General features: G+C 41.8%; 1 protein-coding gene and 1 non-coding gene across 7 annotated transcripts in view; both read left to right on the top strand.

The window, feature by feature from the left end:
- LOC117601888 (uncharacterized) overlaps positions 1 to 26,650 on the top strand; it is an 86,165-nt gene that overhangs the window by 26,314 nt on the left and 33,201 nt on the right. For 2 of the 6 annotated variants that reach the window (XM_076691554.1, XM_076691555.1), the window contains 2 exons: positions 23,450 to 23,578; positions 24,053 to 24,097. In XM_076691554.1, coding sequence (XP_076547669.1) covers positions 23,450 to 23,578; positions 24,053 to 24,097 — 174 coding nt within the window. Of the gene's footprint in view, positions 1 to 40; positions 1,992 to 5,315; positions 8,159 to 18,919; positions 19,154 to 19,284; positions 19,752 to 23,449; positions 23,579 to 24,052; positions 24,143 to 26,650 lie in introns of those variants that run through there. The other 4 variants (XR_013063248.1, XR_013063249.1, XM_076691553.1 and 1 more) reach the window with 4 other exon arrangements.
- Positions 20,339 to 20,411, top strand: TRNAV-CAC (transfer RNA valine (anticodon CAC)). The gene has a single exon. It is a non-coding gene; the product is annotated as a tRNA-Val (tRNA).

Here is a 26,650-nt window from a genome sequence, read left to right as displayed (position 1 = left end):
CGAAGCGGAGAGCAAGAGCGTGGAACGCGTGTATCTCGAAGTTGTTTCGTGGATTCGTCGCGATGTCCCGTGGCGAATGTTCGTTCTGTCAGAGTCATCGCGGCCTTGTCCTTGGGCATAATCTTTCCTCGTTATCGGACGACGCCGAGGCTGCGGTCGCGTCGGACTACCAGCGATTAGCGCGACTGCCATGCCGCTCGGCTCGTGCGTCAGCCTTCCTTTTATATTCGCGAATAATAATGCGCTTGTTGCGGTTTGTTTTCACCGAGCAGGCCTAACGTTTCATCTACTCCACCTCTATATTCCTTATGAACAATTTTATGCAACGATCACGGCTGAATGAAATTTGTCGAGTTGAGACGTTCAAGTTTGGGCTCGAAGGGTGTTGACACAGTGGAAACGATCATGCGTGGTCGGGCCGGTTATAATTGTCATTATACTACTCGTTATTGAAACAGATAATTGAAACTGAAATAGGGTATCAGACGATAAAGAATAATTCAAAGGAATATTTGAAAAATAATGGCTAATCGAACGTGAAAATCGATTGTTTCAGGTATTTTGATGTTCGACACGCGCCGACGTTAAATACCGGTGTCCTCGAACGCGATATCGCGAGTGGTACGAGCGAGTAACGAGTTGGAGGAGTTGTTTCGCTATCAGTGATTCGACGAAAGTTCACACAGATGAGTCAGAATCCGCGGCCGAAACGCGATCGAAACGCGTGTGTCAAGTTGACCTTTCGAGAATCGATATTTTTGCGAATTCGTTAAACGGCGGGAGGAATTTCGTAAAATCGGTATTACCATGAATTTCATCTTTGTTTCAAACATTGAGATAGTTAGGTAAAGATTTATATATCCTTCACCCCTTTGAAATGAAGGAGACGAAAGATACTGGCAAATCTTCTTGTACTACTAGATCGTTGAGATTCTACCGTCGTTCGAGGAAACGTGAGTCAAAGGATGGACACGCGTCAGCTCGATCTGCGCCAAGTCCATCTTCCTTCTTAGAAAGACATTAGACACGATCTATTCTAACGGCGCTAGCCTTGCTGTAATTCGACCCCTTCCGCGAACGGAAGCGAGGATTTATTATCGAGTTCGAGGGTGTTTCAGCTCGTCAAATTCATTTTGCCTTGAACAATTCTTTTTTTCTACAAACTGTTACGTTAACGCGGCACTCAAAGCATTAAAAGATCATTCACAAACGTGGCTCGATTATCAGGTTACCAGGCATCGAAAAGTCGTGCAAGAAATCCCGATAACACTTCCCAACCGTTTCCATTGATCCTCTGTTTACACCACGTATAGATTATATCCAGATCTCTGATAAGTAACGATCCCGTGTTATCGCGATAAACGGCTAAGTGCGAGTAGAGATCCGGCGATCATAACCTGGAACAATGTGATCCACGCGTATACGAATCGATAGTTACATCCAAGCAATTTCAAGAAATATATAAAAAAAAGAACATTTCGGAAGATCGCGACTTTTAGACAAGATAACCGAATCTGTCTCTTTGACGTCACCCAGCGGATATTATCTTCGATCATCTGGCCCGCGGTGGCGGTGATCCATGCGAATCGGCTCCACGAGCTTCTTTGTCCGCCAAGGTCCTACGGTCCATGGAATTTTATTTTTTACCGTGGTCCACCGTGGCCGGCCGCGTATAGATATTATGTCAGCATTATGTATAGACACGGTTACCGTGGCCGATGCTTCGATCTTTTCCACCAGAAATCACGTCGAAGGCCGTGCACGCGGGCAACGCGGGACGTACGCGGCGCGGCTGCTGCTGCTTTAAAACGAAAAGCGAACCGACCGTTCCACGTCCTTGCGACACTTTTAGTACGATTTTCACGCGGCAAACTGTGATTCAGGGACGGGCATCGGGCCGATCTTGCCGAGTAACGTGATACCTTTTGGTCATCCAACGAACCGGATCGTCGACACGGCGCGCATGGGATCCTTGGTCGTTGGAATAACTTGTAAGTAGGAGCCAGGGTGAGCCTGACGCGAACCGAGCCACCCCTCTTATTATTTCATCTTAATTTAATAAAGATGTTTCTCTCGTCTTTTTGATAAGAATTTTTGTCCTAAGGAATTTATAGACTTGTCCTTGGAATATTGCTGATTATATTCTGGTAAACAAGCTTCCGTTTAAAGACGTTTATTGTTACAATCAATGCTCGAGTTTCCTGGTTGCGAACAGTATGAAATTATTATTATCATTTCTGCGGGGAATTTGTAATGGACGTGTTAATCCCGTTGTTTTCATCGAGTCTGATCTAAAATGACTTTCAGCCGGTTGTAGATACAAGGTTTACGGGCAAATTATTCGAGTTTCTTTTATTGTCCGCCGAACAAAAACATTTTATTCTCCTCGTCGAAATAATTGGACGATTTCTTTTCAACTAATTCATTCGGCATTGTTACATTTATAATTAGTCTCGTTATAAATGAAGATTCATTGTTTTGGACCAATTTTTGGCGACAACAAAGGTTGAAAAAATCCAAAAGAAATACAAAGAGCTTTCTCGGCTGATGTCATTCGGACGGACGGACGGATTTTAAAATAGATGTCCTTTGGACACTCATCGTCCTTCCGAAACTTTCCCTTCGGCGATTGGAATATCGTGCGTGGTGACCAGGAAAAAAGGAAAATCCCAAGCTTTGTCATTCCAACTTCGTATGAACATCATTTTTCAATTAGGAAAAAAATCATCCCCCTTATTTATTCGAGGAAAAATGCAGTACCATCCTTCTGAGATTATCTCGACAGCTCAGAATTTGTATAAAATGATAAGCTAGAATTTTCAAACTCGAGATATCTAGAAAATAAAATGCTAGATCAATCACGAGGGGAAGCATAGAAACGCTGGCGAGTAACGAAATAATAAACGCGGCGAAACCGCGCCGCGATACGCGGATGAAATCGGAAATCAAAGCATCTACCACGGGCGTTCAGATCCAAACAGCGTCGAGCTCAAGGCTGGGAAGACCGTAGATAAAGTTTCCGCGAAGCGGCAATATAATCAAACAATCGTGACGTTGCTCGAGGTTAAGATCTGACGACGCTTTGCTTTGGATCCGTACTTGAACTCGTCTGCCGCTGAATCACTCCGATATCGCGGCAAAACGAGCGGCCGATAACGAAGCCACGAGGGACAAAAGTACTCGTACATGGTAAGAATTTGAAACACAAAAGTTACATGAAAAATTTTCAAGCAAAACTTTGCGCCGCCTGTCCGCAACGGTAACCTTCCCAAAAATCCGCTTAAAGGCGTGCGATCGCGATAATCCGAGATCAGAAAATGCAACGCCAATCGGAGAAGACAAGGGCAGAGCCGTTTTATGTAATCGAGAACACGTCATTGCACGTAAAAAACGCGAGCGCAGCTCAAAAAGTTTCCTGAAATACACTGAAACCTTCATATTTTATCTGTCCGATGCACGTACGACAATACGCGTGACAAAGGATCATTTAGAAAAATCCTATTTCCATGCCAGAATGGCAGGTTTCATCCAAGGCGAACGGCCATCGCGATAAATCATCGGAATCGATAAACTGCCCGATGGGAACAAGTTCGAAAGTATAATTTCACCTGAAGATCGGATCGCCAAGGTCGCCGTCACTTGGTTCGATCCTGATGGACGTGGCATAAAGTGCATTGCTATCACCTTGCTCGATTTCCCGCTCCTCTGAACCAGAGATTATCTGTTTCGTAAACGGAGGCGTCTCGAGTGACCGCGCGTCGCGACGCGACGCGGCACGGAACGGCGCGCTGCCACGCCGAAACTTGTCGATCCGTACAAATTTCAAGGCCGGCCCGCTCGACGTACGGAACACGTGCGTCTTCCTCAAGGTTGGTGTCGTACGATCTTCGGTGTTCCTCGGGTGAGTCCTTGAAACGTTAAGCACGTAGGTGCGCCACGAATCCCGGAACACCCATGTGTAACAGTTGGGTGATTACGAGGACCTCGCTAATTATTCGGACCAGTTTTTTTCACCAAATTACGTAATTATATTTTTAATTATGTTAATGGAATTCCGAGTTTATAATTTTAAAGATTCTCTTATGCATTTTTACAGTTCTCTAACATTTAGAGAAGTGTAAAAAAATTCATTAATACGTAACTAAATTGCGCGTATAATTGTATTGGAGCATATATAACGTGGCGTTGTGGTAGGATAGTATCGATTACTTGCGCCTAAGATATTTTAGAACGTTTTATTATAGCACCGTACGTTAGGATTACGTATGGAACGTTCGTGTAATAGTGTGCACCACTATTTTCCACCGATGAAAAATGTTCTACCAGTATCATCGCATTTATTTTTATCGTACTTGTGTACCCGCGACACGTGACAGATATTTGCAGTATCGCGATAACCGTGAAATTAAAGCGTAAGTGAAATGAGCGCGCGTTGATCGGACAGAGAGCAGCCAAGGGAAAAACAAGTTTCATTAATTAAATAGCAATTTTGCTCGTACTCCATTTATTCCACTTGTTCGAATTCAACGTTGTTACATAAAAAATCACTCGTACCGTTGTGTAATTTGTTTGGATAAATAATTGGTAAACAGTTCAGTATTTCTACATTACTACACTCTACATTACTATTCGATACAATTGAAATATACATCATATGCAGTTCATAAAAAGTATGCTAATCAATATTCAAGAAGCTATTACTTAGATAAGATTTCACCAAAGTAAAGGTGTTGTAACACCAACGTTAAATTTACAATGTGTTTCAAAAATCATATTTGTGATAAACATTGTGACACGAGCCAAGGTTTCACGAGGCAACCTGTTTGAACGTTACAGAATTCAAACATTGAAGCGAGTAAATCCTGGCTCTCGATGTTCGATCATTCATAGATCTACATCAGAGGTAGTACAAAACTTTCTTCGTGTATTTATATTGGATCTAATTAATAACGGTGGCGATTATAGGCGGTCGTCGAGTTGTATAGCGTTGGAGCATGACTGGTAGCCGATGTTTATCTATCTATGTATACGTGTTCGTCCCGGGCTGCCCGTGACCACGTGGCCTTGTCCTTGTACAACGTCGACGTTCGGTGCCACCGACACCCGTCGTCGTCGCTCGTGGAACCTTCCTACGAGCGTCGTCGAAGCGGAGAGGAGAGATGCACGCTCGTGCGCGTACAGCCGATCCGCGGGCAACTTTGCACCGAGTTGTACGAAGCGAAGGCGCCGTTTAACGCGGGGAATTACAGGTAATTCGTCTTTTGCCAACCGGGAACTACGCGTCATCGGTAACTGTAAATCTTTGGACCTATCAATTCCTGCACCCTTGAGCCACTCGTTTGCAAGGTTAACGCGTAAGGTCGACCGGTTTCGGCGGATCATCTTTTTCTTTTTAGTTTATCAAAAAATTTCGGATAGACTAGGTCTTATACGCCTCCTCATTCATTTTCGATGATATCAGTATTGATTTAGGTATCTTTTTTCACTAATGTCACTGATTTGATGCAATCGTGCTAAGGAGTACCCTATTACACGTATAGCCCACTGTATAAGATAATGCTTGTTTGTGTCCTGAACATTTTATCCGCTATAATCATTAGCATTTAACGCGAGTGCATTTCGATGTTCGCGGAATATTCCACAAGTGACAATGCACTTCATGGTCAGAAAAAAAAAAAACTGCTGTCGCATCATACATCTCGCATAACGTTGTGCAATCCTGCCAACGAGAGACGTGATTTTCTGATGTTCAAAACGACTGCAGAATGAACTTTTACATTTCCATTTTGGGTATACGGAAGAAAACTCTGCTTACTCGAAGTACGAACCGTTCCAATTTCATGATTCACCAAAATAAACACTTGCCAAACGTTACTGCGATTTACATCAGCTTTTCTTAAGTCCAAATACTTGCATAAAGTTTCGAAATGCATTAGGAGCATTGCGTTTCTCGTGGAAAAGCGGATGTACCGAGAGGAGGGTGGAAGAAGGTTCATAGAATATCTGAGAGTAAAAGCGTTTTACGCGTTGGATGTAATGCACGCGATGCATCTAAACCGGGAACACGTGAGAAGTGGCTCGAATTCAGTTGCTTCCCGGTTGCAGTTGCACGGCCGAGTGGTGGTCGCATCGATCCGACGCCAAGGTTGTCTTATTCGGGCAAGGCCAAGGTCGTTGGCTGGCATTGCCAGCAAACGAAGGTGAGATCGCAATTTCCCGCACGGGGGTTGTTGCGGCCGGGGTCACGGCGATCCCGGCAGATCGAACCGAGCTCTTGGCATTCGGATACTCGAGTTAAACTGCGCGACCACCACGATTTGGTAAATATTTTCACTCGCTCTCCCATTATATACCGTTCAAATTTAAACAAGTTTACTTCAAAGCGAACTGCTCTGTCAGAATCGTTAGATGTTCTAAGGAAATTCATTGCAGATAACAAGTTAAAGACTATAGACTTTGCACTTGAATCTTTTTTCTTTCAAGTATTCGATGCTAATTCAGTAATTCAACAGTTGTTTCTCGAATAACCCTCGGACATAGAAAATATAACCGAGCCTCTGCAGCGGTACTAGAATACACCATTTAAACGATTCACGAACAATAACACGGTTCTATTTTATTAAACCCAACCTAGATTTTCGAACGCAGATGTGAACATCTATTCTCTGAAAATGAACCGCATCTTAAAAGATCGTTAAACAGTTGCAGGCAATGAAACTCGAATAGAAAGAACCCCAAGTGTCTCCTAGGCCCATTTAACAATATAGCTACTTCGCAACATCGTGGTCGTTCGAAAAAGATTAAAAGATCCGTCGTAAAAATCTTCCTCGACTAGCAACGTTACGTGTTCCTCTTCGTGGTTCAGCACGAGAAGAATTAAGTAGACAAGAGATTTGAGAGATCAAACTGGAGGAACGTGGAGGTATCGGAAAGGACGGCATAGTTGCGCAATAATGACCACCTAGGCGATGATATAATAATGGTATTGCAAACAATATTAGTCAATAGGACGTTTCCTGGTTAGATAATGGCCACGAGGTTACGTGAAAAGAAGCAACGTGCACTGGAAGGTGTTGTTAAAGCTGATTCGTGACTAATCGGACTTATGATTCGAGCCTCGAGACAGTTAACGTCGTTTCATCTTCTAAATATCTTTTGATATATTTCTTCGATTAATTCAAGCCGATACCGCTCGTGATTCGTTTCTACGGAAGAAATGGTCCTGTTCCATTTTCAATTCTCCGTGAGCTACTTTTGAAATCGGCTAGATACACGTTTCACCATTGACGAGTTATAAATGCTTGCATAGCGTCGTAAAAATCGAAGGACTCGACATTGTGGTAAATGTCTACGATTAGAGCCCCAACGAGAAATCAATTGAAAAGAGGTAAATTCTATATATTTTTGCCCCCCGAATCCAAAACTGTTGATAAAATTTAGGTGTCGCTTGTATTTACTAAGATATTGTGGTAAATATTGACATAAAATCATTATTTTCAAAAGTTAATGACTTTCTGAGGTAGACGCTACTTTTAAAGCGCATCAATAACCTACATAGGTTAGGTTAGGTTATCAGAAAAAATATAACTTACCTCACGGCAAAAGCTTGACCAGTCAACAATAGTCTCCTTAAACGAACTGTTAAAAGTGGTACGTGGCTAGCCAATTCTAATCTTGATATCACGATTGCCCGTTTTATTGGATATTTTCTGTGCACTCTATGAACTAGTGATGGACGATATAGTATCGATATTGTTCAGTTCAAATATCGATATTTTGTATCCATATTTAACATGACGATATATTGCAGTATCGATACTTAATATTATTGATATCAATATGTACAATTAAATTAGAAGTGCAGTTCAGTAAAAAATAGACTAGTCAAATATTTGTTTTATATATAATAAACATATTTGATACATTGGTACAAAATATCGATATTTGAACTAATAAGAAATATCGATATTCCAAATATCGATACTGCGTCGCCCATTACTAATTCATAGAGTGCACAGTGTGGAGGACGCATCATGAGAAAATATCTAATAAAACAGGCAATCGTCGTGATATCAAGATTAGAATTGGCTAGCCATGTACCACTTTTAACACTTCGTTTAAGGAGACTATTGTTGACTGACCAAGTTTTTGCCGTGAGGTAAGTTATATTTTTTCTGATAACCTAACCTAACCTATCTTAAAAAGTACAAGCGACCCCCAAATTTTATCAACAGTTTTGGATTCGAGGGTCAAAAATACATAGAATTTACCTCTTTTCAATTGATTTCTCGTTTGAACCCACATTGGAAACATTTACTGACTTTGTTTCTCATTGTCCCGTCAATGTTGCATAGCGAATGCATTTTCTGTTACGTTTCGAGTATATTTCTCGCGCAAGCTTTACTCTCAAGCGAATCCATTGTGGTTCTTTATTTGAAAATCGTTATTCGTATCTTTGGGTCGTGACTGACCCGACCAACAGCGAATTTCACGCTAATGAATAGCGGATATGTGGCAGTTTTCTACATATCATGACTTATCTGGCACACAGTCAATAATGCACCCAGTCAGTTGTGCGCAAACCGTGGTTGCCGCATGCTGAAATATTTTAGTCTTATGTTTCGTAGTTTCTGTTGGCACTCTGGTATCAAGGTCAATCTTCATTCTTGACTCAAACCGGAAACACGCAATCTTTCGCCGTTTCAGGCTGTTGTAACCAGAGTGCGGGGAGGGAGATTACGATTAATTGTTTTTTCATCATCCAAACCAGTGCGGTTTGAAAATTTGAAAAAACTTCTTTCACGTATCATTTTTCAAGCGTTTCATTCTGGTCACATTACGTTGCTAACAATAAGCAATTGAGAGATACTTATCTTTCTGTTTTACAAACATAAAATTGCCGTTTTGTAATGACTTTGACATCATAAATGTGTCGAGCCCGAAGGTTGCTCGCTTAATGTTATTCATGATTGAACGATTCCTAAGCCGGAAGTAATTAACTCTGCCTGTTAATGACGCACGCACCTTCACGCACGTGGACGATGATATCGACTAAGGGTACATACATATGTACTAGGAAATTTCTACGTGATATTATCAAAGTTTCTTTAGTTCCATTAATAGACAATCTATTGTATGACAAAATTTGCTCAATTTCGAGCGATACGTTTCTTTTTTTCATGAATTTCGACAAGAAGAAACTTGCTCTCCTTTCCTCGAGCAAATGATCGCGGTTAATTGACATCATGTAATTCGAGCGACCACTATCGATACTTGCTTGCTCGTATCTGAGAAACGATTTATCGATTTCATCTCGCGTCATCGCACCATGTGTCGCCCTGCTAATGTAATTTGCCGCAAATAAAGACAAATCCATTATACCGAACCGAGGATCCCTCCTGTTCGAATGAATTAATTCCAGGGGCTCGTGCATCTCAGCCTTGTTTCACAAACTTGAATGTTAATTTCAAATTCGGCTGCTATTTATACATATCATTAGCTGTGATCATTTTCGTACATAATTTTTGACGGAATTTTTTCAAGCATCGTATTATCCCCGAAAGGCTTTCTTCGTTTAAGATAAATTTGTATATATTGAGAAATGGGTTATCACTTACGGTCACAACATTAACAAGAACTGTGACATCATCTAAGGAGCGGAAACCTTGCAGAAGTACACTTTCGACGTTTCCCTTTATCGAAACGTGCAAGTTGCAAAGTTAAACTATCAAAACTTAGCTCGACAAAGGAAGAAAAAGAAAATAAATTTTTATACGAATAGTTTTCTCGAGTTTAATAGACCGTTTTAGTGTTACTTCCTTCAATTTGGAGGAGATTAAGAAACGAGGTGATTCGGTTAACTCGCACTTAGCCACGTTCACGTGGAGGAATCTGTGCGCTTTGGATCCAACGGCGTTCCCGTGGCGCTCTATTGTTAAAAACAATTATACAAATTAGCCCGAAGGAGCCGAGACGCGATCCAGGGCAAGGCTGGCTATAACGGGAATTAGGCGAATCAACGAATTGCTCTCGTCAGGCCTGTCGTTAAATTCTCGTTGTGAATTTTGTTTGTACGTGTTCCTCAAGCCTTTTCGACTCCTTCTAAACGTACCCACGTGTCAATTCTGTTCTCCTTGAAGCAACTTGTTGGCGGCCGCACGTTTTCGTCGGATTATTTAATCAAGTATCAAATGGCTTACAAACTGTCAGATATATAGCAAGATCTTCTTCATTTAAACATTCGACTATTTCCATCTCAATTTTCTGTATCATTATCAGCGATCAGCCGATTGAATTTATGAGGATAATGTTTATTAACAGCCTGGAATGTTTGATTATCCCGATCCGGATTTCAAAGATTTACGAAGCAAAATATATTCATCAATGATCTGAATTTTCTCTGTTGAACAATGAATTGAGGATTGGTAATATGTAATATCTGTATATGGAAAATGATTCGTCGACCTCGCGTAAAGAAATCCAACGCGAGGCTGCTGTTTCGCGACTAGTGCTCGTTCAATCGTGTTATCTGACCAATTAAAATCAACCGTTTGACGTTTGTTGCCCCAATAATTCAGAGAACGAAGGCGGATCCAAGGTCTCGCTGACTGCTTGCTTGTTTCAACGAACAATGCGACTCGCATTGATTTCAAACCTCCAAGGTTAACGCATTTGCACGTCCACCTTGCAATCAAAACTGTATGAGACTTGGTTCGTTCGTGCCAGTCAAGAATTTCTTTAAAAAATCATCATATTCTTTTTCCTAAAAATTCCTCTGAGTACATCAAAGTTGACATTTTTATATCCTGAGATATTTTCCTCGTTCAGAATGTTGTCAAAAAATGACTCGTGTAGAAATACGCATAACGATAAAATATTTCTTTCGTGTCTTCACGATTGGAAGAATAATTAAGTATGACAGAGTTAGGGGGGGTTGGTCTCTAAATTGACCATTTGTACGTGCGTTTGATAAATGAAAAAATAAATCAAATGAACAGGTTAAATTAACCGTGATGCGTGGATCGATCGGTAGATCGTGTCTCGCTTTCGTGGTCGATTGATTCGTCAGACTGGAATTCCAGCAGACAGAAAGGGAGGCGGATAGACAACTGCAAACGCTGACTCACTTGATTATCCGTGCCAGGAGTTGAATCTCAATTAAAGAGCCGTCTTGTCGTCGGTCAAAAGCCTGGCGGTATTGCTCTTTACTCTTTGCTTTCCACCTTCTTCACCCTCCTTGCGTATTTCATATAAAACTCGTACACAACCAAAAGATATCGTCCAATTTTTATGCCACGCAAATTTTTCCTCCTTTTTCATTTCCATTTTATGCATTTTATTTATGTATTTCCTTCCTTTCTCGTTAAGCAAACAGAACGCGAGGAAAGAAACCGATGAATAGTCATCGAAAGATTGGCAACGAATCAAATGTCAAATGTTCTCGTAAAAAACAATTCTCTTCCGCGATATTTCTGGCGTTCCGGTGAAAAAGGTGCAACGATGACAATGCTTTCCTCGTGTTCGTTTCGCGGCTGAATCACTTGTTGAATCGTCCGCGAAAAGTGCACTCGGATGTGCACGAGCATAAACAAGGTCCGAATATAAAGCACGTGGTTCGAGTGTCAAGGTTCGTCGAACCCTGTTTCATTACAGTAGCGTTTACATTGCTATTTCCGACTTTTATTTGGGTCTGCCAGTCGCCGAAATTACCGGAAGTTTCATTCTAAATGCTGTTTTACAGCACCTTTATGTCATCGATTTATATCGGATCTCGCGCGTTCCAAATTTCTTCGCTGTTACTTTAAATTAATAAACAGCCATTTTATAATAAGAATATCCACGAAATCTTTACATAGTCATTTAAACGAAGCTTCAAGCTTCGATTTGATGTATCGTAAGTGCTATTTTGGGAAACTTTTATGTCATCAATGTTTGTCAGACTTTTTCTATGTTTCGAAATTGACTACTTGATATGCAACAACCTGATATTACCAGTAAATATCGTTCCTCCGCTTTACGGCGGGTATTTCACAAATCCGGATCAAATATTGACACTGATACGAGTAAATATCGAATATGTAACCACGCTGGAAACCGATTCCTCTTCGGCCAATCGTACGTACGGATAGACAGGTCAAGGTTCGTTCGATTCTTCATCGTGATCGTACCTTTCAGTAGGTGGGTCAAGGTTCATCCGTTACTCCATAATCAGTGTTCTAAAGAGACGCGACTGTCGCCCTTTCCATGGGCACATTCGTCGGACCAGACGGAGGAAGGTTATATTTGCCAACATCTCGACGTGACGTTAAGCAATCGGCAGGCCCGTTTCAGGTAGAAAAAGGCACGCGATATGTAACTACCGACTATTCTTCCGGACGGCTAATAACTCTGTCAACCAGGGCCACTTTCCTCAAGGTCTTCTCACCCATAACCTTACCTATTGGCAAGTATGACAAGGTCATCGATCGCAACCAAAAATTACGTAAATGGTGTCTATCAACATGCTTGTTTGATTCTAATTAACTTTGAAATTCGTAACTGTAAGATGCCACGAATTTCTTGAAAGAGTGATATACTAAAAATAGCCCCGAGATCTTCGTGGTGTAATCAACGGTTCCTCAAATCTTCATTTATCTCGGCAAAGAAATGTTGCCAAATTTTTATAAAAAACTTTCTTCCATCCAATGATAAACTGGCACAAATTCTCGGTAACAAATTAGAAAATCCGAAAGGAGTAAAGAGATCTGGAAACGAGAGGAAGATTACCGTAAATCGTACACGTGTATCCTGAATAGTAAATATATTTTCTGTTCTGCGAACACGGATACATGTGTCAGACTGATTCCACGAATTCTCAGCCCTTGTTACGTAAAATCGAGCATCCTGCTGATAGGAGACGATGTTCTTGAAGATGATCGGTTTGTACGTGTGGGCGTGAACCGACTGACGACACATTTAGACAGATATTACGTAACATTCTCAACCTTTCCATCTCCCCTTTGACTCTTTTTTTTAATATATATGTATATGTATATATATCCGCTATGCGATAGAGACTATTACTGTAACGACTAGAAAAATTTCAATGACACAAGCCCGTGGGACTTGCCACACCGAGCTGAGGAATGGACCGTATAGTTTAACCGTTTAATAGCTTATGCCCCTGCTGTCAGCTAGTTTCACGAGACGTGCCACGATTAATTTCAATTTCGGTCATTAAAAACGACGGTGAGGCTGCGAAACGTTTCGTGCTTTGCCATTAAGTTGTTTAGGCAAACGATCTGTCCCACTATCGATGTCCTCTTCTCGGTATCGAAATACTATAATTATCTCGTTTCTGAAAAACATTGATCCGTCCAACCCTTCATTAAACAGCAGCATCAGTCAGATCCACCCACGGGAGGCAGGATCAAAGACAGCCGAAACAAAAATCCTCGTTCAAAAGGCCAGACGGCTAATAACGATAACAGGAATGAAAGGACGACGGGAAAGAGGAAAAAAAAAAGAAAGGAAGAGCGGATAATCTCCCCTCGGTGTTCTGTCATCGCCACGTCAAGGTGACCATCCCCCAATAATCTCGAGCGGGTCGCTCGATGTCAGGGTCAGCCTCGATTCTCGCCAAACGTTCCAGCGTATCTGGAGGAGACAGCAAACCGTGGTGGATGCCTGGTCGGCCTATTTTTAGACGTCATTGACATTTGCACGTAGACGAACAGCGGTCAGGAGTTCGCGTGTGCACTCACGCACTAACAGGCACACGCAACATTTTCGCCGGTTCCAAACGCCCACGCGTGCCCTTCAACGGGTCGCTCACGGTCCTCCTACGGTCGAACGGGCAATAATAATAAGGCGGGAAGATAAACACGATGTTCATTGTTCGACCAGCCGGCTGATTTTCATGATATTTTTAGTGTCGCTACGCGAGAAAGGAGAGCCGGGATCACGAAGAAACCGAGAGTGCCAACGAAAAGGAAAACGATATACAGAATGGAGAACAAGGTGTACGGGCATGGGTGACGCGAACGGAACCGGGAGTCTAGTTGAACAGGTCCTGCGAACTGATTCATCCGGCTGGACTATCTTGCGGAGACCTTTTTTGGCGGCATTCGATTGGAAACTGTGATTTCATGGAGAAGATGTGATATGTGTTTAGAAGGATCCAATGCGTTTTAAGTCAAGTGGATAATCAAATAATCATTCCGTTGATTTGGATAAGAAATTTTATTAGATCATACATAGAACGATAAGAAGCTATTGTAATGCTTATTGGTATTACAGTTGTTAGGTCAACAAATTTTTATTGTATCGCAATGCACATTGAAAATCGTTGCTCAATATTCAGGCCATTCTTCAAACGAGAACATGAAACTTTAATGTTTCTTGAAACCTTGACCCAATATTTCGTCAAAAAAATTTTGCCGATGCTCGTACTATTGAAACACATACGTTTATTTATTGGTGAAGCATACACGTGGCTGCAAACGCAACTAAAGATCAGCCAATGTTCTTTTGTCGAAGCAAAAATAACTGACATTGCTTAACAAAAAAGAAGTACCTACCTATTCTTGTCTATAACAATAGATATATTTGACACCGAGAAACTTCAATAAGGATCTCATATGAAATTCTATTATATTCATTTTTTTTTTTTCTCAATATTTGGTCTATTATATTGTATTCCAGATGATCCACTCGTCGCTGAACGAATATGAAAAAAGAATAATCGTACCACCTTTTCGATTCATTGTCAGTGTACAATCATGATTTTCCTTGAAACTTGAAAATATCATAATTTCTGCTCGAAAGGGACAAACAAAGCGTGCTTAAAGAAACTCCAAGAATCGTCGAAACACTCATCGATGAACAAAAACCACATCCCGTTTGTCCCCTTCGGACCAGATGACTGTTGAACATCGACTGTAAACCCTGGGATTTGATTGTCCTGTTTAGCCGAGTGGTAACCGTGTAATTTCCCCTAAACTATGGCCCAATCGTGGGTGGTTTACGAGCCCACTGCCAAGAGACAATCCTCGCAGACGATAAACGAAAAAAAAGAATACAAAAAGTCGCGGGTAATCGCGAGCTGAATCGAGAGAAAGTTCAGAAAATATCGAACGAACTAATTTCGTCCTCACAATGGCTTCTCGCGCTTATGTTTCACCCTGGTCCGACATAGGGATCCGGCTTTATTGTCGCAGGAGCTTTTTGCTAACTGTAAACACACGCAACGTTTCTGACAATTTTATCGAACACAGGAGCTTTCCAAACAATGGCTCGGTTTCGCAAAACGTCAGGATTGCATATCGAGTTTTCCATCTCGTTGTCTTTGTTTTCGTTCAATTTCTTTCCCTGTTTTTTTGCTTTTCCACTTTTTCGTTTCATGGAATCGACAACGAGCTTTAGGAACAAAGCGTTTACTTTTGGACACGAGCGGTTCGATGAAATTCTCGGACTGATACCAGGAAAGCTTTCTTCTGTACCTTGCTTTCCCTCTGAATTAACCCGAATAAAGATATCCTATTTTCCCTGCAGCGATCGTAGACAATACGCGAACGCCTCCTCTATTCCTCGAGGAGAGATTCATCGTTTTCACCGAGTAGAAAGAAAGTTCGTTCTTCGCGAGCATTGTCGAGCATCCGAGGAATCATTGCCGGCGAGGACGAAGAAATCAGAGGATCCGCGGAGGTGGACGACCGGCGGCAAAAGTAATCTCTTTACTTTCACCGAGTCACCGTGCCGACAGTGAGAGTGGACTAACTCCGAGGACTCTTCCTTCGAGGATAATCGCGTTATCCACTCTCGTCCCGTGTAAATGGGTACACCGGTGGATGTCGAGTTCGCCAGATTTAGGATCGAGAACATTGAAATTGTAATTGAATGGCCGAGTGACTCGTTGAGAAATGAGGAAACGCTCGTTTGAAATAACTGGAATCAATAGGATATATACTCGAATTTATTGAATCACTTGAACTCCTCGAACGACTGGTATTTTTTATGCTGTACAAAGTACCTATCCTTATCTCGAGTACCGATTGTCTCAAGCGTTTCAACGACTTCGCCAAGGATACTAATCTGCTTACGCGAAATCTCAAATATTCTTCAAATTACTGAAGAAAAGAAAGGATAAAACATATTGAAATAAAGAGCTAATAGAGAGAGGTCGTCGAAAACACGATTTGGAAATAATGAAAATAGAATTCGATTATAGTAGAACATTGAAGCGAATGTAAAGTTCCAATATCGACAGGGTAACAGAAGAGGATCGTAGAGCTGTCAAAGCAGGGCACCGTTTCAAAGGAAATGTAGCAGAAAATAATAGTCGGTTTAGAACAAAGGGTCAAGTGGTTCACCTCATTAATTGGAGCAAGGCCCATGTAGCTAATTAAAGTCAATTCCACGTCCTACGTGTTCGCTTGGCTTCTGTTTCTCATATCGCTGTGTCCACTGGACACGTTTATTTCTAATTTCGTTACGGAATACAGAGGGAAAAAAAAGCACACCCAAGGCGCCTAAAAACAGCGTCGTTGTAAGCGTAATTAATGCACGCCTTTGACACGTGGACCGATTACCGTGGCTACTCAATGCCAGAATAATTAGAGACAGGAAGTTCATGTCGATGTAACAGGTTCGCGCGGGGCAATTCCATCGAACATCGATGCGATAACGATAATAAAAAATGGTGAAAATCAAAATAATTAATCGGTATCGTAAACTATTATTGGTATATAAAAAACAATTAAAATCGAAAAAAATAGAAAAACATAATACCTCATAGTTACTTATCACTGAACTTATCACCAAAGTAATAATTCCCAATTATAAGATATCTATATCTTCCCCTTCAAAAAAAATAATTAAAAATCAAGGGAATATTACAAATACTCTCCAGCGGCAAAAAATTATCACTGAAATAATAACTCTCAATTACAAAATTACAAAAATCTCGCGAAAAAAGGAATACAAGATCATGTACGAACGAGAAGGAAATTTCACAAGAATCTATGAACTGATTTCACGAACCAAAAGATCGGATTACGTAAGAAAGATGATCGAATCAATTTTGAAATTCAATGTTCCTCGAGAGGAGTCGATCGATTTCCTTTTATCGATCGTCTTGAGAGGATTCGATTGATCTTGCCTCGACCCCGGAACGGTACGACAGTGGACACTCCCTCGTCAGACAATTGGAGAGACACCACGGCGTACTCTTGGTGCACGTGGTCCACGTGGGCCACGTGGTGTCGGTTCACGCTTTCACAACATGGCGACGAAAGCGGTCGTTCACCCTGGCTGGCTGGTTCGCAGGTTGTGTAACAGCAACGAAACAATATGTAGGTCGCGTCTAGTTGTCCCGGTTTCGTCGGTCCGACTCACGAGACTGATTACGTCAAGCGACTTGACGCCGGCTAATGCCCCGAAGGGAAACTAAAGGAAAATAAGTGAAATATACTATTGAAACGATCTGTATATTTTATTAATTAAACGCAGTTGTTTGTCGAACAGCGAAATGAAAAACAATACCGGTTCGATTTGACATGACATTCAACAAATATCAACGAATTTAAATCCTTATCATTGGAATTTAATTATCTACAGCCTTCAGAAGTTATTTCTCGTCGATTACCATTCGTAGCGCGCATGTGGAAGAAAAAAAAAGCAAACATCGGGATGTTGCAATAAGTGCCAATTTTAGGAGGAATAGCGGTGCCTTCGGCACACAAGCCGGGCTGTTTATCAGATAAGTATTTTCGTTTTCGAACGCGAGAAGGAAAGAAAAAAACAGTGTACACTTCCAGGTGGAGGAGCAAGGGGCAGCACAAGCGTTGATAACAAACCGATGACCTTGGCGTGCGTAGAATTGATAAGAATTGTAACTCGCATATCACGGCCTCGTGCATATTTACGGCTACCGGGACCTTGAAGCGATTAACTGGTAATAATTATGTCTCGAAATTGCCTTGTCACCTGTTCCGAATCGATCGAAAACGCTGATTTCTTCATTGAAAAGTGTCGCAAGTAAAAAAACACGTCGAAACTGAAGGTTCAAAGGAAAAACCTTTCGCAAAAGGGAAGAAGACGATGTCTAACAAACGGCTTAGATCTCACCGTAAATGCAATAACAGGCCTATAAACAACGGTTTGATTACAGCCGCACAAAGGAGGCGAGTTATAATAAAACCAACTCATTACAAGCCGTTCGAATGGAGAAAGTTAACCGGCTTCATCTTCCTGGATCGAACACGATTCCGATGTCGTTGATCCAACAGCGGTGAAGAAAAGTAAAAGTCCCGAAGAAAGTGTGCGACGACGAAGAGGATGATATTCTGACCTACTGGCATCTGCGAGCGTTTACAAAAGCGGCTCCGCTGTTCGAGCAAAGGTGTCGCAACCGCGAGGATCCGTTTTCTTCGATAAAACTCGACCGTTCGAGGCGTGAGTGACCCGTTGACCTGGCGGAGAGAGTAGACTGTGAAACTCTAAGCGATCTAGACGATCGTCTTCCTGGATTTAGCTAAGGAACATCCCTCAGAAGAGAACTCTTCAATATCTATTTTAAAATACCATCTACTGGATGATATTTTTTCTTTCTTAACACCTTTCATGCCAGAACGTTGAGTGCAAGGATGCACCCAAAAATGCAACTGCACTTTTTGTCTATTTACATAGGTAGACTTTTCAGACCATTCTACAATGAAAAATGTATGAGTAGAATGTTAATTTTTCAAATTTATTGTATGAAAAGTTTCACTAATAGAAAGTGAATCATCCATGCAACGCTTTGAATACTTCGCTTAATTCGCTTAAATTCATTCTTCGATGCATCAGGTAGATACAAGGAAACCTTTCCAGTCCCCTTTGCCGGTAAAAATTGGGTTGGTTACGAGATGACTGGTTGATTCGCGGCTTTCCTATGTTTCAGCGTGATTGCTTCGCCAGACAATCGGACGATGCAATATGCAACAGCATGCACACGATGCAACGTGCCGCGGCTAACGACCGGCCGGATCGTTGCTCCAACCAGGAAACGAAACGAACCAGCACGGAATTGCACGTTTTCTCGCGATCCTGGCCACAGAAAGTGTGTCACCCCTTAAATGGGAAAAGTACAATGGCCGTTAATTCCGCGGATGCTTGTTAACACCGAGCGTTGCAGGTATCCAACTTGATGCACTTTTTCGTAAACATTAATCATAGCGATACAATTTCAAATATTTCTTGTGATTTTTCATATTTCACTTTTCATTTAGAATATTTTTTATGCTGACTGCTTTGGATCGTTTCCAGATCTAAAACGCCGGTGATTTGGAACGAAGCATACGATGTTCGTATGCATGCATGAATTTCGCGTTGCATCGCAGTGCATTCTAAGCGGAATCGGGAGAGGTGCAGACGACAGTGCACTTTCTCCTCGGTAAAAGTAAAAGTTTCGTCAGAGCAACCACGATGACACGGTGTAGCAACGAGTGTAGCGAACTGGAGAACCATGGCTTTCTATTATTGCAAGACCCGTCAACCTGTCCCGTAGCTCTTCATTAAACCCGTAAAATCGACCAGGCTTCCTCAATTATACTAAAGCGAATCTACATCAGAGAAGCGTTTGTTGAAAGATAAATAGATCAGGAACAATTGTCCTTTAGTTTGCACAGATATCTCTATACACTGGACAGATAATGAAAAATTCTAAAGAGAACGACGATGATGTTCCAAGAAATCTGCGGACAAAGGAGCACGCGTTGGACCTGATAGCGCAGGTCAGTTCTATTTATGTACGAATTCCTTCTTTTTCCAGGAAACTTGTCTAAAGAATCTTTCAAATCTTTGGCGAGTAACCATTCGACAAAATTTACCGATCAATAAGATGTTTTTCACATCGGATAATTGTTAAGAGGTTAATGTTTTGAAAAAGTTTTACCGAAGGTTGCTACAAAGCGTGGATACGATCGCAGACGATTTTAAAAATCAATACGCGGAAACAATAAAAAAATGTTTATACACGCGTTTGTCCTAACTGACCTTGTTTACCATTTACAGCCGATTTTATGTTTTACCAGTTGTTCGGCAGCTTTCACAGAAAACGCCATCGAAAAACATTTAACGCAATAAGAGAATCAAGTTGAATTCGTTGAATGATGAAAATCTGTTTTATGCATTTAATTTATCCATACAAGGAATATATGCCACTCGAGACAACGCAATATATTTTATTGTCTATATAAAATTTTTCTGATTCGTTTGACCGAATTGCCGAAGGATGCATTTTTCCAATTATTTCGATCGATTAATTCATACGAATGCATCTGGGCACCTCCGATGCACAAAATTCAAAGTCGATTGCAACGTTTCCGTAGTGTAGTGGTTATCACGTGTGCTTCACACGCACAAGGTCCCCGGTTCGATCCCGGGCGGAAACATTTCTTTTTATTTTAAATATCAACGATGATTCATTCGCAAACTCCTACCTTCTTAAATGAAACTTTCGGAAGAAGACATGGAAGTTCAACATAATCCTCATCAGTGATTTAAGAAAAATTCTCATTCATCCTTTCAAACTAAGAAATACTATTTTTGAATTGCCATTCATCAGGGCATTAGATTATGCCGAAATGATCGAGACAGAAAAGAAACTCTAGGAATATCTTATATGGTCGTTGAACACCTGTTCCCAGAGAACGATCTTCCCGAAACGGCGAAATTCCGTTTGCAAAATTCCTGGTAATGGACTGAGGTGATTCCCAGCGAGGACAGTTTCTTTGTGCAGCAAGGAGAGGATGCGTTGATGGTATGGGGCCGGTGGAGTCAGGCTATGGCAAAACGGGCTGTCTCAAGGTCGGTTAGGCACAAGGGCAGCTTCAGTCTAGCCTGAACTCGACCGCGCCCTTCGAGGTCGTGCCATCTTGTTCCCACACGGCCATCTTTTTATTTCCTCTTCTGCTCGTGCCTCTATTAATTGCCTGTTTAACTGCCGTTCTTTTTTTCTTCTGCATCTTCGTGCTTCAATTGATATCAATTCAAGCATCGTTCGTTCGACTGCCAACCCTTTGTCTTTTGAATAGGGGTGATACCTCTGTGACAATTAATCGTTTCATCGTTCGTTGAATGAAATTTTGCTAATAGACAGACTGCTGTTATATTTGCTAATGTTTAGATGAAAACGAATAATGTTAGTTATCGAAGCAATCTCAATCAGCGAACCTTGATCCGTTCGTCGTTCTCTATCGTGTACCGGACGATTATGAAGCGATCCAAAGCTCTTGGGGGGTATACTCCCGTGGGTTTATCTGGCTTTGCCGACGGGCAATTAATTAAACGACAATGATCGCCGAGCTTCTCGCACTAATTAAGTCCGACCTCTGGAAACGATGGCGGACAGCCTTTCAACAAGGTCACCATCTAATCTCCTGTTTTCTGAGGACTTTTTTGGGATACACACGAGTCTGTTGCGAGTGATGTATACTCATGTCATATGAATCATACTCAATGATTATTTATTTCCAGGAAAATACACATTCAGATATTTAATTATCTATTCAGGGAACAAGAATCTGACTACTTTTCCAAGTATGTCGATATTAACAATATTCAAATAGAATATCAAAATATTCATTAAAGATGAAGAAACTGTTACGAGAATAAACTCATCGTACAATGTTTCATAAAAGTCTGATTCGTGTGTTTCATAAATCTTTCAAAGGACACGTCCCGTAAACGGTTATTGCTATTCTCGAAGAAGAACAGTAACTTCCTAGAAACAAAGGTAAAAGAGACAGTTATAGTTGCGAGGGAGAGGATTGTCGTTTCACGGACGACGTCGATATACACGTGAGTACGTGGAAAGCATCGTTAATTATACGCGATGCCTTATCGGCTTTTCCGATCCCACCTCGTGACCGCGTAAATCGTTCGACCCTTCCACGGCTACCAACAAGGTTACGACCTCCGCTTTGTGCGGAGAGCGATGCACGCACTATTGGGCACACGCCACGCACGTGCATATCGCGTACGTGTAGCCTAATCTGTCGGATGCATCGGCCACCAGGGATGGCTCGTGGTGAGCACGTGCCACCATCATGATGAACCGACTGCATCCTTCCAACGATCCATCAAAGTACTCCTTCTTTTTCATCAAATGTATCTATATTATTTCGGCTATTCAATGAAATTTCTCATCAACCCAATCTCTACCCACGTTCGAATTATAACTCATAGTACAATTGCAAACACTCGTCTCTTACAATCGTACCGCAACATTCGTTCGATCTCTGAAATCCAGTCTAGGAGCCGGCGAATAAAAAAGCAAAGGAACATCAGCAAAGTCTGAAACGTCCAGCTGAGAAGAACTTGAGAAAACTGAACCAGCTCTCCCATTTATCCGTCCCTTCCATTGTCTCGAAGGTGTCCTGACAAAGACGCCACCGCAAAAATTCCGCCCCTGGAGCGTCGCCAGGAGAGGGTTTCGAGGGTAGAAGGCGGCCGATTCCCGACGAGTTTCAGCCTGGAACGAAGACGATAGAAAAAAAAGAAAAAAGGGCCGGCTACAGAAGTAGTTGGCTGGCAGCGAGGGGTGAAGGGCCGAGAACGAAAGGGGAGACAAAGAGCCAAGAAAGAGGGAGTCGCGTTTCTCAGAGAAGCAGCAGCAGCACTACGGGTACGTTCGCTCTGCTGCTGACGGGGTGAACGTACGACGGTAGACGCAAAAATCCCTTCAAGGTCGGTGCATCCCTATCGGTACCCTGTGCGTCCGTCTGTCCGTCTGTCCGTGCCACGGTTGACCGTCCTTAGACCCGCCCTCCCGACCCCCCACCCTAACCAACATACGAGGGTTATCCCCTCCGTTTCACCAGGATCACCCACGCGACCAGGCTGACTCAATTCAGGGACGTGCTGTACCTGTACCTCAGGGTTACCGATTTCGCCTACAGCTACTGTTATTGATAACGTTATCGATAATATCCTTAAGGCAAACGAGAAATATTATAATTATACCCCTATTTTATTCAATACTTGAGAATATAAAAAAGACACCCCTCTGTATTCGCCACTGATAAATCGGCGATATATCGCGTATTCTATATTTACACAAGTGGCTCTCTTGCACTCAATGCGTACAAGAATCGTTTTCAATGCTCGACTGCTCTGGATGTTCATTGTTTATAACGTTGTTAGCATAATATCGAAATAACAGAGGCATATCTGAATAAAAGTGCATCCCCTTCGATCGGATAAAATCACCCACGCGAGCCTGCTCGCCAAATTCAGGGACACGCAGGTTAAACCTACCATTTTACGATTCGTCTGAGCAGAAAGGAAGTTAGGAAATAAGTACATTGACCCTTTCGAGGAAAAGGGTACGATTATTTTTACTTTTCAGGGTTGATCGGGGAGGACCGTGTCGAGAACAGATGCAATTTTTTTTTATCTTTAATTAACCAATATTTAATTTTTGTTTCAGATACATCGGTCAGCATCGAATTAAAGGAACACACTGTCTAGTCGTCACTGATGTGTACACTCTGTACGATGTTACAACCGAGTCGCACACGGCGCCGGGGAAGGTAAATGGAGGTAAAAGAAAAGAAAAGTAAGCGGGGGGCGTACGCTGGATTAAGTAGAAGCGTAGACGATGGTTCGTAAATCGTGCGTGAAGGCGTGAGGTGACAGCAGGACACGAATTACTTGGCACGAGAATTCGAAACCACCGGGAGAAATTCACGCTCACTCTCGTGTGAGGGAGACGCTGGCGTACGAATAAGAAAGCGCGTGTCGGATTTACTCTGTCGTTGTAATTTGCGGTTTCACGAGCCGCACGTGGACAAGAACTGTCGGCGGTAAATTAAAATTTCACGTCCCCTCGAAACATCGCGACTTTCGTACAACGAACCGCCTATAATTCTTACGTTCACGGCAATTAAGTCGTCATTTTCACACCGACGCGTACGTACCATTACGTAAGATGATTCGATGATTCAACGCTGAAAGCTCGAAATTAGTCGGACAACTTTCGCGGAATGTTTTTACTTTTACATTCTATAAAACAATGATTTCCATATTGCAGAATAAATTCTACCCTCCCTATGGATGGATACGAGAAACGAGACAGGTCGGTACAATAAATGCACTCACCGTCAATACATGCACATACCAAGTAAGTTGATAAGTAAATATATTTACAGCTATTGTGAATTAGTAAATTAGCTATTTGACTTAGTAAAAATATACAGAAAGAAAGATAAACACTTTTACAAAGTAATGCGTACATGTGTCGTCAGTTTAATTTATGAAACTGAACGTCCATAAGTTGATTACATAAAGTGTTTTTCTACTGTGAAGTAGGATTAGATCACGATACCTGTTATCGAATTTAACGAAACAAGAAAAGCATTCGAATTTAATAACTGCACAACAGAATGCTAGATAAGCGACCGTTAATTCATTAAGACCGGCTCATTGGCTAACGAGCAAACAGTTCCCGTCGCTTATCCGACAATAAAAATAATTTGGCGATGAATGAGGGTAGAGGATTTTTAGAAGATAAAGAGAGCGAGAGAGAGAGCTAATGTAAGATATTTTTATTGGACGTCTGCAGTCTGGATGCACGGCCGGCCGTTCACCCGATGCACTCATTGCTTCGTGCCAATTCATATGGGATCCTTGCTCTCGATTCCGCTTCAAGCACGTTCCATCTTCCTCGACAGTACGCCCTCGCGCCTCGTAATTCGCGTGTTAAGTAAAAGGAAAAAGAGGTGGATCGAGAGGGAAAAAGCTCTTAAAAAGTTTCATGCCACTGGAATCTCCGGACCCAATAACGAAAGGGTCGAGTCGATAGTTAAGGGGGGATTCTTGCGTCTTCAAATTTTTTATTCTCCAATATTTCAAGAATATTTAACTCTTCAAATTTTTAGACGAACCCTTTCAAAACCTTATTCGGTTAGATGTTTTCCTGGTATACCATTATTTCCTTCAAATAATGGTACCATCTTCGAGGCTTTCAAAACGCGTCGAGACTTTAAGCGACGAAGATGGAGTCACGCCAGCTGTCGAGAATTGGCCACAGAGTAAAGTTCCTTGCACTCTTCGTCTTTCAATGTCAAACTGAAAGCAGCTCGTTGAAGGGTGGAGGCAACGACGACGAACGATGCAGTTTACGCGAGCATTCAATGGCACTTCGCTATATGGCCGCATACCAGCCATTCCGCGTTTACGGTACTCGCCAGGCCACTATTTCTGGACGGTCAACATCTAGATGAATCGCATACGTCCCCGGTTTCCCTGTATTTCCATCTTCAGCCCCGTGTTATTTCAAATCTTCGAGCGCAGTTTGCTTAAACGCTTCGTCGACAGCCCCTGCTGAAAATTTATACTTTTTCCCCATCCTCGGTTCGCCCCCGACACTTCCAAAGGTAAACACATTTCTTTTCTTGCCAACTCTTTGCAGTCGAACGCGTAGGGCACGAAAGTGTGTTTAAACTGCTTATTATTGTCTGGATTTATTTTCATCCCTTAAACGGTTAAATCCGTGCGTCACGATCAAATCCGTTATTTTCACTACGATTTAAAAGAATAAATAAATCAGTTGACGCGCAATTTCCTCTATTAAAAAGATCGAGAATTTTGACAGAAAAAGAAAAAGGAGAAGTTGCCTCTAAAAATATCAAAAGGCAGAAGCTCGAGAACACGTGTGAATCATCTTGATCGAATGCGAGTAATTTTATTACAACGAGCAAGGCCAAGGTCGTAAACGGTTATCAATAGCTAAATTGATCTTCCCCTATGCCAGGACGCCTACGTGAATTGTTATAAAAAAAATCTCGTATCTGGAACCATGTATGCGACGTCTAAAATAAAAGCAACGTTGTCCTCATCTAATTCCGGAACGATTTTATGGGAAATTCCTTCATTGTCTTTCAACGTTACTAGCAACGAATATTTGTTGGAAAATTAAATTCTATCCTTCTTTAAGAATTCTATTATGCAAGTGAAATTGAGAAAGGGAAACAAACTCTTCCTTTTCAATCCGTCGAAGCATTCTATTATCTCTTCATTTCCTATTCACAGCATCTCCTTTTTCGCACCCTCGAAGAAGAGACGCACCCCTGACCTTAAACTCATCCCTTCGATAGGCTGACCTTGGCACGTGCTCGTGCTATTGCCATGCAATACGTTCCATCCCCTGGAAACGACTTTTGCATCCTCATAGATTATCCATCCACCCGTTCGAAATGATTAAGAAGAAACGGTGAGCGAATATTTAATCGAACTTCCGTGAAATGAGAGAAGAGAAATTTCCTTATTCGTCCAGTGGAAGTTAAATATCGTGGGTCACCGGTGACCCGTAACTATTGCGGTCATGACACGTCCGTGGGTTCGATCGTACACGTTCATTCGCAAACGATGAGCGAGAGTCTGTCGACCATTTATAATTATCGACGTTCATTAATAATTCTCTTCTCGAAGATTCCACGGTAAAATCTAGGTTGTTTAATAATAGCGGGCGTATTTCCGTACGATGCGCGTTATATCAGCTAATGTTAGCGTTATTATAAATGAGCGCAACGTGTCGCGTGAAATGACCGTGAAATATCTATTTAACTATTCGCATAATTCTACGTATGTTTATCTAATCCTTGAAAAACGATATAGTTGCACAATACCT

The sequence above is a fragment of the Osmia lignaria genome, chromosome 13 (genome assembly GCF_051020975.1).
Source record: "Osmia lignaria lignaria isolate PbOS001 chromosome 13, iyOsmLign1, whole genome shotgun sequence".
Taxonomy (NCBI): domain Eukaryota; kingdom Metazoa; phylum Arthropoda; class Insecta; order Hymenoptera; family Megachilidae; genus Osmia; species Osmia lignaria.
This window is presented reverse-complemented; position numbering and strand designations above follow the sequence as displayed.